This window comes from Melospiza georgiana, chromosome 3 (genome assembly GCF_028018845.1).
Source record: "Melospiza georgiana isolate bMelGeo1 chromosome 3, bMelGeo1.pri, whole genome shotgun sequence".
NCBI classification, from domain to species: domain Eukaryota; kingdom Metazoa; phylum Chordata; class Aves; order Passeriformes; family Passerellidae; genus Melospiza; species Melospiza georgiana.
This window is the reverse complement of record NC_080432.1, coordinates 112,595,549-112,608,301: the sequence shown is the minus strand read 5'-3', so window position 1 is coordinate 112,608,301 and position 12,753 is coordinate 112,595,549. Positions and strand designations below refer to the sequence as shown.

The window sequence follows — 12,753 nt, the reverse complement described above, 5'->3', positions numbered from 1 at the left end:
GACCATATGCAGGCTGGATCATCAATTGAGAGATGCCCTTCACTTAGATCTCTATATAACAAATATAAATATTTATTACATTGTCCTTGTAATAACATAATTTATAATACTAAAACATGTACAGCTGCATCAGCATTTTCTTTTATATTCTGTCTAGCATAGAAAATAATTCTCATCTGAAAACTTGGTAACTAATGTCAAGGAGAGAATTATTTCTGCCAAGTAAGGACAGCATGAAGGGGATGATAGAAGAACTTAACCTCCACAAAAAATATTTCTGCAACATTAACAAATAGATGCAAGAGTTTCATGTATTTTATTAGTGAAGTCTGTTGAATAACTATGATTAAGACAATAAAATAAAAAAAATCAATTCAAATCAAGAAAATAATATAACGAAGTCTGATTTAGACCACATTATCAATATGTGAGAAACTCACAGCAGTGATGAGTCTGAAAGCAGTATTCACTTTAGTACTGCATTGCTCTCAGGATATTCTTCTGGTCTCATGAGGCAAGCCTTATTTACTCAGTCTAAAATTTCTACAAATAAGATACAAACTTCAGTTTGCACAGCTAAGCAAAAAACTCTACACCTGCAGGTTCCCAGACACTAGAGATTTAGTGCTGACTGTGGATTCTGCTCTTAGAAAAACATTAAAAACTTGCCATTACTTTAACTCCGTATTTATGTTGCTGGATTTTTTCACAATAAATATATTTATACTTTTCATAGACAATATTATCCAAAATCTGAATAAGTCCACTATACCTTCATTTCACAGCATCCTTCAAAACCTCAGTAGCGTCTTTCAGATGATATAAATATTATCCTGTTTATTGCTTTTGTACTAAAAAGAAAATTTGATTTTTCAAGTCACAGCAGATCCAAGCTGAATAGAGCTTAGCACTTTTTCCAAGCACCTTGGGCATAAATAGCTAATCAATCATATTTAATCAATATGTTGTTCAGCCATGCAGATTCCCACGTCTGTAATTCCAGCTTTATTCAAATGATCTTTAGTCTCAGTACATTCTTCATTGATTTTTTTCTCATCCAGAAAAGGCATAGAAATAGATAAGTGCTACATCTTAAAACTTGGAAATACCAGTTTAGAAAACAAAAAGAAAGTAATCCCTGTTACCTATTTTTATATCCAATATGTTTCACTATTTTAAGGTCTGGAACAACCTTAAAAGTCTTCTTTGTTGTCTAGGCCTCACTCTCATTGACAGTGTCCTACAGTGATTATAGGAATGGGCTTCAAGAGTATAAATTGCTCATTTTAACATATTTATTATAGCAGTAGCACAGGAGAAAACATTCCATGAATAGGAAGTTTAGGTCTTTATATAGTTTCCATCTACATCCAGGAATGGCAGACTGAATGGATTTAAAAGCACGAAGAATTCCCATTTAAATTATTAAGCAAAGCCTCCACAACTGCAATTTTGTGGATTGCAAACACGTGTAAGTGTTGATTATTCTTTTTAAAATCTTAAAGTGTGACAAAACACCTCTTATTGTTAGTCTTTTCATTGTCTATGTTGGCACTGAATAAGCATGAGCATAGCTGTTTCAGTTTGAAAACTATTGAAAAATGTAAATAACCCATTGATCTTTGAATAAACAGTTGAATGTGGCATTTGCTTTCGTATTAAATAATTTGAAATGAGAGGAAAAACCGCATGACATTAAAAGCACAATCTATCTTATTGTGTGGTTATTTTCCAGTGACTTTGTAAAAGCACTGCTCTCCACTTATTTCAGAAGATAACAAGAATCTGTGCCTGGCTGGTTTGATCAGTGAACTGAGAGGCGAGAGAGAATATTTGCATTTAAAATTGCTCTTTAATCTGGCAGTCCTAAACCTAAGAGCTGTTACAGCTTCACAGTGTCTTGACAGACTGGCCTATTCCTTGCAAACAAATTATATATTTGTTTGTAATAGCAAGAAGCTTATCTAAGTATTCACATTATGATGAGTGGCTTTCTGTACAAAAGTCCTCTATTTATCCAAGAGTGAAAATGCAAGTGGAGTTAAAATACAAAAGTAATGGGTTTTTTAGTCCCAAATGTATTCCATTTTGGTAATTCTTTCCATCTGGTGTAAGGAACAAGTGGTAAATCACTTCAAAACTCACAACAGACCTCTTAGCAAGGCTCACCAAAGCTTCTAAAAAAATGCAAAGAAAAATATCACTGGACAGTTCATTACTAGCTTTTGATTCAGAAGGAAAAAATACAGATCCAGAGTGAAATGCTCTCCAAAACAGGATCAGAAACCAACAGTAGTTTTGGCTTAGATTTGGATTAAGCACCCTTCTAATATTTAGCTTTAGTTTCAAGTGGAAAAGTCTGGAAAAAAAAATCTGGATGCTCAGATCAAAATATACCATGCAGAACACTGCTTTTGCCCAGTCAGGTTGCCCCATCCCTACAAGTGTTGAAGGTCAGGTTGGATGAGGATTTGAGCAACCTGGTCTAGTAACCCTCATGGCAGGGGGCTTGAACGAGATGATCTGTAAGATGCCTTCCAACTCAAACTATTCCACTATTCTATGATTCTACTATTTATTGTCTCAATAGTAGCAGACCTACTCAAGTACTCTTCACTTCTGTATAAATCATTAATCTCAATCTATCGTGCCTATTGCCTGTTTCACAAGTTGCCAACAAGACCTTAGCCTTTAGAGGACCCTCAGGTCCTCCTCCCCAGAGCTGCTTTGCAGCAGCTCAGCCCTCAGCCTGCGCTGGTGCCTGGCATTGTTCTTCCCCAGGTGCAGGATCCTGCATTTGTCTCGGCTGAGATTCAGACAGTTCTTTGCCCATCTCTCCAGCTTGTCAAGGTCCCTCTGAAGGGCTGCACAGCCCTCTGGAGTATCAGCCACTCCTCCCAGCTTTGTGTCACCAGTGAACTTGCTGAGGAGGCCTCTGCTCCTTCATCCAAGTCACTGATGAATACCTTAAACAATACTGGGCTTCGTATTGAAGCGTGGCAGACACCACAGGTGATAGGTCTCCAGCTAGACCCTGTGAGACTGATCACAACCCCTGGATCTGCCATTCAGCCAGTTCCCAGGACACCCCCCTGCCTACCCATGTACCTGTTCTATTGGGTTTGTGTGGCAAACTTTTGACAGTGGGGAGGGGGCTACAGGGGGAGCTTCTGTGAGAAGATGCCAGAAGACTTCCCCATGTTCATCAGTGCCAATGACAGCCTGCTCTGGGACAGAACCAGCACGGGCAAAGGCTGGGCCAACCAGAGTTGATAGTAACACCTCTGTGATAACATATTTAAAAAGAAGAAGAAGAAAAAAGAAGGCCATGTAATTGTGGCCAGAGAAGAGTGGGTTGAGAATATGCGAGAGGAACAGCTCTGCAGACACCAAGGTCAGTGCAGAAGGAGGGGCAGGAGGTGGTGCAGGTGCCAGAGCTGAGATTCCCCTGCAGGCCCTGGTGAGGCAGCTGTGCCCTGCAGCCCTTGGAGGCCGTGGGGATGCAGAGATGCACCTGCAGACCTTGGAGGAGCCCCAAACTGGGGCAGGTGGGTGCCTGGGAGGAGGCTGTGACCCCATGGGAGGCCTGTGCTGGAGCAGGCTCCTGGAGGGAATCTGCAGACCTGTGGGGAGAGGAGCCCATGCTGGAGCAGGTGTAAAACTCCTTTCTCTAGGAAGCAGCAGCAGAAATAACCTGTGATGAACTGACTGTAACCCCCATTCCCTGTCTCCCTGCACCTGGGGAAGGGGTAGAGCTGGGAAGGAGATGGGGGCATGGGAGGGGAGGTGTTTTTTAGGTCTTATTTTGCTTCTCATTATCCTGTTCTGATTTTGTTGGTAATAAATTCAATTAACATCCCCAAATTGAGTCTGTTTTTCCCTTGATGGTATCACTCACTTTGGTGAGTGATTTGTCTCCTGGTTTTCATCTCAACTCATAAACCTTTCATTATATTTTCTCTCCCCTGTCCAGTTGTGGAGGGGAGTCATAGAGATGCTTTTGTGAGTGTCTTGCATCCAGTCAGCGCCAACCCACTACAACTATCCTGTCTCAACCCAACAGTTTTCTCACTTTTACACTTCTTCATCTCTCTCTGACCTCACCAGGGATGTGAGCACCTGTGTGTGGCTGCAGTTAAAGCACAACACCAGGTCACAAACCCTCTTGATCCCAAAAGCTGCATGGCAGCTGCCAGTTACATTCTCCATCCAGATTCACGTCAAATTAACTACTTTTAAAGTGAAGAAGGTCCACAAAGTAACTACTTTCTCTTTGCATTTATTTTCTAATGTTAGTACCTCTTCCTGTGGCTAAGAAATTCCTCTAAGATTCTAAGGGTGCACTCAATATAAAGCAAGTTTCAAAGGCAAGTAATGAAAAAGGCATGAGGTGAATCACTCCTCCTTCCTGCTCCAGTCCTCTTTTCTGAAAGTTGTTCCAAATGTTTTTCCCTCTGGCTAGGTCTGACATTCAAAATGTTGCACATGAATATATTCACCACAATGACAGGACTTGACTTTTCTTTAGAAACCTTCAGACATCTGCTTTTAAGAATTCTCAGAAAGGCCATCAGGAAACCTCAAAATATTTATATAGTGGATAATCCAAACGTCTACATGCTTATCCAAACCAATTTGAGCAGTTAGATGTTTCAAGGTCAAACAGTCAATACAATCTCTGATTAGTAGTGCTCAGCAAATGGCTAAAGATTTTTTTCAGGAAATGCTGCCTATACATTTTTAAAAAATCTGTTGTAGCCATTAGATTCTATTTCTTGAATTCACTTTCAGATCAGTATTCAAGTTACTACGTTTCATTAGAGCAAACAAAAATACAGAATATGGATACTCACAATCAATGACAGTGCATTCATATGTACCACTAGTCAAACCAATGGTGCTTGCAAATAGTAGGAAAAAAATGGTGTGAAATACTGTAATCAAAAATGAAAAATATAAACTCATAAGGAAATTCTAATACACTTGTAGGTTGCTTAGAAGCAAGAAAACAAAAAGTAAATTGAATAAATTATTCATTATAAATTAGTTTTTCATTTGTAGGATTAAGGAGGAAAGAACAACAATTATACACGACATTTGCTGCAGGTCCACAAATAGATTCACTTGCTTTTAGTGTCCAGACAAGTATCTGATTTATTATACGGTTTACTTGGGAAGAAAAACTGTGTTGATTACTTTTGGCAAAATAAAAATATTTTCTCTAAAACATAATTTTCAACATTATACACAGATATGTGACAGTGAACTTTTCCTTCTACCAGCATAGCATCAGAGTTCTAGTTATTATCTCAGCCCATAAGATACCAAAATTATTTAGACTGAACTTACAAACTTCTATAAAATAACAAGAAATTTTCATTGCAGACTGGTGCCTGATAGCAAGCTCATATATTCCTAGCTGTAGAATATATATGTTGAAAGGACATAAGAGATAGAAGATCTCCAAAACATGAGTTTTGACCTATAAGGCAGCACTTTTTTAGCTGCTATTTAAGAAGGGGGAAAAAACCCACAAACACACGTCTGTTTTTACTGGACTAATGTATCAAAAATTAAATTGTCTATTTTAATTGCATCTATGTTTTGTGCTCCTGAGAGTGTGGTCATTTCAAAAATATGGGGAACTGGCTGAATGCCTTCCTAACCTGGATAATCCAGCTGCCTTAACTTCTCTCTCCTTTTGCTTTCCATACATTTATCATCCAGAAAAAGTGCAAGAAATGCTCCCTAGAAGATGCTTAATACTCTAGGACTTTTACTAGTACTGTAAATGAAAAAATTAATTACTTCAATTATAATCCTAATTTTACATTACAAAGGTTCTGTATCTGCACAGAAAGGAAGGTCTTATACATTTTGATACTAACAGACAATAATACACTGTCAAGGAAGTGTATACTTATGAAATTCCATTTCTTAGCAGGACTTTTAGCTCATTCATTAATGGAAACTGTGTTGAAGTAAATAATAGCGGAGTGACTTCCCCCCCCCCCCACTCTTTCTTGCTGCTGTTGCTCAGCTGTGATTCTTAGAATTAACAGAATGTGAATCCCTGATTTGAAGTGGCTGTGACACTACAAATACACACAGTTGAGTGAAGCTTCAACAACAAAAAATAATTTCTGATTAATTTTCCTTTCTTCTGTTCTAGGAAGACTATTAATTGAATAAAAGTGCCTCTTTCCCTGGTGGTAGGATTAGGGAATAAATTGGATGTTCATCTTACTCTTGGACTTGCCATAGCTGGAAAAATTCAGACATTATATTTGATAGCACTTTCTTCTCTATTTGGATATCTGTTGTTATGGTGATAGTTCCAGGAGGAAACATTAATGAGGATGACTTGAAAGCTTTGATGTGTACAGCACAATTATTTTTAACACCTCATAAGAAAAGGTGACAGTCAATTAGTACTGCTCCTGGCTAAAGATGAATCATTGTATCAGCTTTCATGAAAACTACCTGAATTTCTATTTGTTATGTATCTGTAACACAGTGTTGAATACAAATATGTAACAAAAAGGATTTGGAACAACAGCATGTCTTCCCCCCACCTCCTCATTTTCTCACAAAGGATATATGCTGTTATTCTCAGGAAATTGGTTACAGTAAAAACTAACTTTAAGTATACAATACAAATTTTGGAATATCTGTATTGGTCTTGTGTGACACCCCAAGAACTATCCAGCATGATGTCTCATATCCATAAGTAAGCTGTGAACAAATCTCCAAACCCACATTGCTGAGCGCAGGCCTGCAGACACACTGCACCGCCCAGACTGCCGTTCACCTGCAGGGAAAAGCGTTAGCGGCAGAGGAGCTTTCGGCCTGGCCCGTTCCATGTCGGAAGGGCTCCGTGTGCATGGCAGAGCGTGGCTCACACCTCTGCAGAGGGCGTTTACTTACATAGTCCTCGTAGGGCTCGTGGGCCGGCGGCGGGGGCGGTCGGTAGCCCGGCACGGCCGGGGCGCCCCGGGCTCGCGGCGTGGGGACGCCCCTGGCCACGGGCGGGACGGGCAGCGCTCCGCGCGTCAGCGGCGCTCCGCGGGGCGCTTGGGCACCTCGTCCGGGCAGCGGCGGGGGCACGGCACCCCCACGGCCCCTGCGGGAGCAAAAGGAACCATCACTCTGGCGTGGGAGGACAACCCCCAACAACATCACCAACGAGGGAGGACAGGCTGTCGGGAGTTTAGTTCAGGCGTGGCTTAAAGAAAAAGGCCATGAAGCCATGCAATTGAGAGAAAAGTAAAAGGTAGTTGCCAAGCAGTTCCAAAAGCAGTTCCCAGCCTGATTTCTATAAACAATTAGACTCTCTCAGGCATCACTTTATAAACAATAATATTCTCAGGCCGTCTTCCCATAACAAGTGAAACACCCTCTCTGGGAAAAGATGGCACCCTGGGGACAGATATGGAAGTTTTGGGAACCTTTCATATCACAGTGGGAACACTGGTTTTATTTTGTGTAAACAATCAACGGTATAGTAAAACAAAAGGTGTGGTTAGAGTTTTCTCTGTTAGCCTATCATAAACCTGGATTTTGGAATATGCATGAAGTTCGTTAACACTATTTTATTTAAACTGGCTGATTGATCAATAACCCGAGTTCGATGCATCAAAAAATGGTCGTTCTCCCCTCACTTCAACAACAGGCCCCGTTCTAAAGGCTCTCACGCTTTTACTAGTATTGAAAGCGTCATGTAACTCTGGGGTTTTGGCAGCTACAATGTCAAGCACTTTTAGGCAACATCTCAGGCAGAACTCGTATTATGGAAAGGCATTATTTTTAAACTACCCAGTGCCTTTTGCACCTGATCCTCTTGTTGCTTGTACTAATAAAATTCTGAATCATTGCAATTCACAGGGCTGCAGAATTACTCCAAAGCAGTTCTAGAAGATGAAGAAAACGAGGAACCTCTTCTGTTGCTCTCAAACTTTTTTACAAGAGCAGTCATCACTCTCATTTTCATGCTTATTGGTGGGTGAGAGAAATGGATTGGCAGAAGATATTGCAGGACAGCAGAAACTTTCAAGGCGAAGTAGAGAAAGAATAGAAAAGGAGAGGAATAATTTTTCTTCCTGTCTAATTTAGTTCAGCACAAAGGATTGGTAGTGTGGGATTCTCCCTTCCCCCACTGCACAGAGAGAACACAGCATATAGAGAAGCATGGAAAGATGTTTAGCATCTTCCTGGCTATTTATGCTATATCTCCCTTGCTGTACAAATTACTAAGTCAGAAGAAGCTGTTACTGTTTAAAAAGACTTGTATGTATACCATATGATGAAATAGAAGGGTGATAAATCAGGGTAGCAGAAGGGGGATAAATCAGGAGTTTTGTTTCAGAGCAATATGCTCCTGGGTGTGCTGTCTTTTTGGAAGACTGTGAATGCCAGTATAACAACCCTCCATGACACCCAGATCCACGGTTGTGAATGGAACTCAGGTCTCCTGTAGCAGTAGGAACGGTGGCTTGTTCCCTGCTGAAACAACAAAACCCAGTGGATTACCCTGTGATGTTTGTTACTTTACTACAAGATTCAATAGCTGATTTTAGACTTGCAGAATCAGTGAATGGTTTGTGTTGGAAGGGACCTTCAGAGTTCCTCCAGTCAAAATCCCATGCCTTGGGCAGGGACTAGTAAAGCTATGCCCAACCTGACCATGAACACTTCCAGTGATGGGGCACCCACAACTTTTTCCAGTGTTTCTTCCCTATGTCCAACCTCTTTTCATTTAAGACTGGCAAAAAGACTCTCTCTCTTATTAGCCCTCTTTATACGTGAAATGGCTGCAATGAGGTATCCCTGGGGCTTTCTCTCCTCCGGGCTGAACAACCCAGCTCTCTCAGCCCAACTTTATAAAGGAGAGGTGCTCCAGACCTCTGACCATTTTTTGGTCTTCCTCTGGACTTGCTTCAACAGGTTTTTTTAATATTCTCCTGGGATTTTTGACTGGAAAAAAGGGAAGACATCCACAATCATCGGATCTGTGCAACTGATTAAATAATTTGGGCATTTTGCAGGAATTAGGGGCCAGAACTCCACTGATTATGCTTTGAACCCAATTTAAAAGCTGCTAGTTTGTTGCAGTGACATTCTGAAAAACATTATTAAATCAAGCTGTTCAGAGATCATGAATGTAAGGAATACTGAGCCCAGACACTATTTGAGTAGAAGATGGTGATGAATGTCAACTGCAAAAAATTCTGTGTAAGTGCATCATACTACCAATTAAAAAGCTCATGTAGGAAAAACTGATGGTAAACAAGATAGACAACCTCAGGGAAAAAACCTCAGAGGTCATAGGAAAGATCAGCCCATTCAATTACTGAACAACTCCTTTGTCAGCATAACATAAGGTACCCCCATATCCTATTTCTTCCAAAAAAAGAGTCCATTTTTTAGGACTCATCTTGAAATGACCTCTATGGAGAAAAGACTGGAAGTAGCTAGGTAGCTTAGATACTTGAGGCAATGAAGTTCTTAAGGGTTCACAGGGAAAAACAAGTCTGAGACAATGTTCTAAGATTTTGCACTGGCCTTAATAATAAGCAGAGATATATGTTATTTAGACATGAAAAAATACTTAGGCACATTCACACCCCAATGTTTTTAGATTATGCCAATCAAATTCACTTAAAACTGATAACCCACCAACACATAACATATAATGAAGTTTATATAAATAGGTATATTTGTATATACACATAGTATAGCTTTAATATGTATAAAAAGTAATTATTTGTCAAATAAAGTTCCACCTAGACTATGAGGCCTTCTCTGACTAAACTAGTATTTTGAACAAATATTTTATGCTACTGACCATACTGCCTTAGTACTAGCATAAAAGTATTCTTAGAAATATCCATTTCCTGTCTTCATAATCTGCTCTCATTTGTTGTCACTCACTGTGCCCGATGACCTATAGATCAGAAAATCTGGAACAATATAGACCACACCGGTGATCAGAAGACAAATATTTTGGTTTATTGAACAGGATATGTATGTAACCGTCTTTTTTTTTTTTTTTAAACTACAGGGTTTTTTAATATTGCTTATATTTGTAAAGCTACTAACATAATAGCTCAGGTTACCACACCTTGAAGGAGCTGCAGGTGGCACACGGATCCCTCTTCCTCGAATGCCCCGTCCGCGTGACGAATCCTCAGAACCGTTCAAATACGAAAGCTCTCTCAGCTGCTCCTGGCGAATTTCATCATTATAATCCTGAAATGCAAAAGGTGAAACTTCTGAAACTTTGCATTTTGGCTGAGCTGGCAAATCACCCAAACCAGAAATTCTGTGGATGGTATTTTGGTGAGTTGTTCTGCATTACCACTGGTATGCTGAAAAATTGTACAAGTGGGTGTGGACAATTGCCTATAATATATGGACAGAAAAACATATATGTACGGGTAATGAAGGTGGTCATAAAGAGTATGAACATGCAAAAAAACCCACAAAAGGCATAGAAGGCATAAACACAGAGAAATGTATATCCTGAAACAGTCAAATAACAAAGCTATGTTTACTATAAAAAAAAATTAAATGAAATAAAATAGGCCCATTTTAAGTCAACAGGGTATCGACTTCAGCACTGCAATTTCTGTTGACTCAGTAAACTTCCTTCTCTCACTGATACAAAACAGAATTGCAAAACAGACTCATAAACTGGTTTGGGTTGGAAGGGACCCTAAAGATGCAATTCCAAGCCTCCTGGCATAGACACCATGTTGATTTCCTCTTCATTGGAATGCATGATTGGGTGAGGTGATCCTTGAATATTAACTATGTCTATTGGGCCCCTCTGCCTTCCAGGGCTCTGTCCTACTGCACTGCACCGAGCAGTTCCCTGGAGAGAGCAAGGTCTGCTCTCCTCAAGCCCAGGCCAGACCTTGCTGTGCATTCTCCTCCCTGCCCTAAGGCTCTTGAGCTCCATCACTTCATGGTCACTGCAGCCCAGGCTCACCTTGAGCTTCACCTTCCGCACCAGCCCCTCCCCGTTGGTGATAACAAAGGCCAGCACAGAGCATCTCCCCAGTGGCTTCCCTAGCACCAGGAGAAGGGAGTTATCCTCAGTGTATTCCAGGAATGCACTTGCCCTGCTGTGCTGTCCCTCCAACAGATCTTGTGGACATTGAAGTCCCCATAAGGACCAGTGCTTGTGAACCTGAAGCTGCTCTTTTCTGTCTATAGAGTGTCTCATCCACTATAATACATAATAATGGACATGTTTACTTACTTTGTGTTTGTCCAAATTCCTCTGTCAGAAATTCCTTTTTTTTTTTTAGCTTCCTTCCATTTTATCCAGCTTTTTATGGGCTGATCACTGTACTGAAAATCTGCTGCAGCAGCCAGCTCACTGGCAGCACAGCTGTGTGATAGCTAATTATTGTTTCAAAACAGAAACATTATTGAATTTCAGCTCTTCTGTCCTTCCATTCCTCCACAAGCAACTGCCATTGACTGTCATGCAAGGACCTCAAAACGCATTACAAGTGACACCTCTTTCAGACAAGCTGAAGACCAAGTAAATGGTGAGTTTGAATGAGGCCTTGCTCATTCCTTCTTCCACCTAAGGAGGTCCAGGAAATCTGTTTAAAGATATGATCCTGATCCTGCTGTGTTCTAAGAGTGTAGGCCTAGTCACAATTTCCTTTCTAAACTCTAGGGAGTGTAGCTGGAGAAAAATCTATTACTGAAATTCGGAAAAGAACCTTATTTTTACAATATAGTGTGTCATAATTGCAGCACAATCATAATTAAAAATAAAATAATCTAATTTATTAGCCAAATCCTTAATTTGATCATAGAATAGATAATGGCTTTCATTTCATACCATCCCCAAATATTTTTGAACATTTTTCTGTCCTTCTAACAATAATAGTTATAAACCAAAGACATCTTCTAAATCAATGTGCTCTGTAAAATACAGAGGGAAAACCAGAATCACTGAGATCACATTTACAGCAATTGTTGGAACAGGTACCATCTACTGTGCCCTCTTAATATCATCTGTTATTCATACTGGCTTTACAAGGATTAGAACCTCAAATTTGCTTATTGAGTTTACCCTCCAGATTCCACACTGGTACTGACACCAAACTTCATTAATAATGTAGGTACATCTTGTAAGAGGAAAATGTGGGAGGGAAAGAAAAAAAAAACAAAGGACCTGCAAGGGACAGAAATTGGAATTTCTGTGTTGCTGCCTTAACCCCTCTCTTTTGGAATATTGCTGTATAAATGAATTCTACTAGAAATTGCCTCAAAGAAACTATTACTCCCTCAGGTAAAAATATAATTTAAAATCTTAGTATCGACAAAACAGAAAATACAAATCGAATTTATAATGTACAATAAGATCTGCAAAACTGCACCATTCTGTTATGCAATGCCCTTAGTTTTTGTGTGCAGGTTCTTTGCTGCACAATCAGTTAAGAAACAGTGTATTTTGAAATGACAAGGTAAAGACAGCAAAGTACACCCAAAGGAAGATGCTGGGACAGGTTTCTTGAAAGAGAATGTTTTTATTAAAAATATAACTCTATACAGATAATTTATCTTGCAGGCTCCTTAAAAAGCATAATAAGGATAATAATTTCTAAACATGAAGCCTGAAATTTTCACCATAAATTTTCATTTTGCTTCTTCCCTTAAACAGAAACATAACACTGAATTAATCTTTCATAGCAGCTACACGTATAGCTAGAGTCAGGGTATCTATCCTGA

The 12,753-nt window shown here is 39.8% G+C and overlaps 1 protein-coding gene across 6 annotated transcripts in view; it reads right to left on the bottom strand.

The window, feature by feature from the left end:
- Positions 1 to 12,753, bottom strand: part of KHDRBS2 (KH RNA binding domain containing, signal transduction associated 2) — a 386,175-nt gene that overhangs the window by 160,975 nt on the left and 212,447 nt on the right. For all 6 annotated transcript variants that reach the window (XM_058021284.1, XM_058021282.1, XM_058021283.1 and 3 more), the window contains exons 5-6: positions 10,121 to 10,248; positions 6,928 to 7,123 (exon numbers count right to left, since the gene is read on the bottom strand). In XM_058021284.1, the coding sequence (XP_057877267.1) occupies positions 6,928 to 7,123; positions 10,121 to 10,248 (324 nt within the window). The remainder of the gene's footprint in view (positions 1 to 6,927; positions 7,124 to 10,120; positions 10,249 to 12,753) is intronic.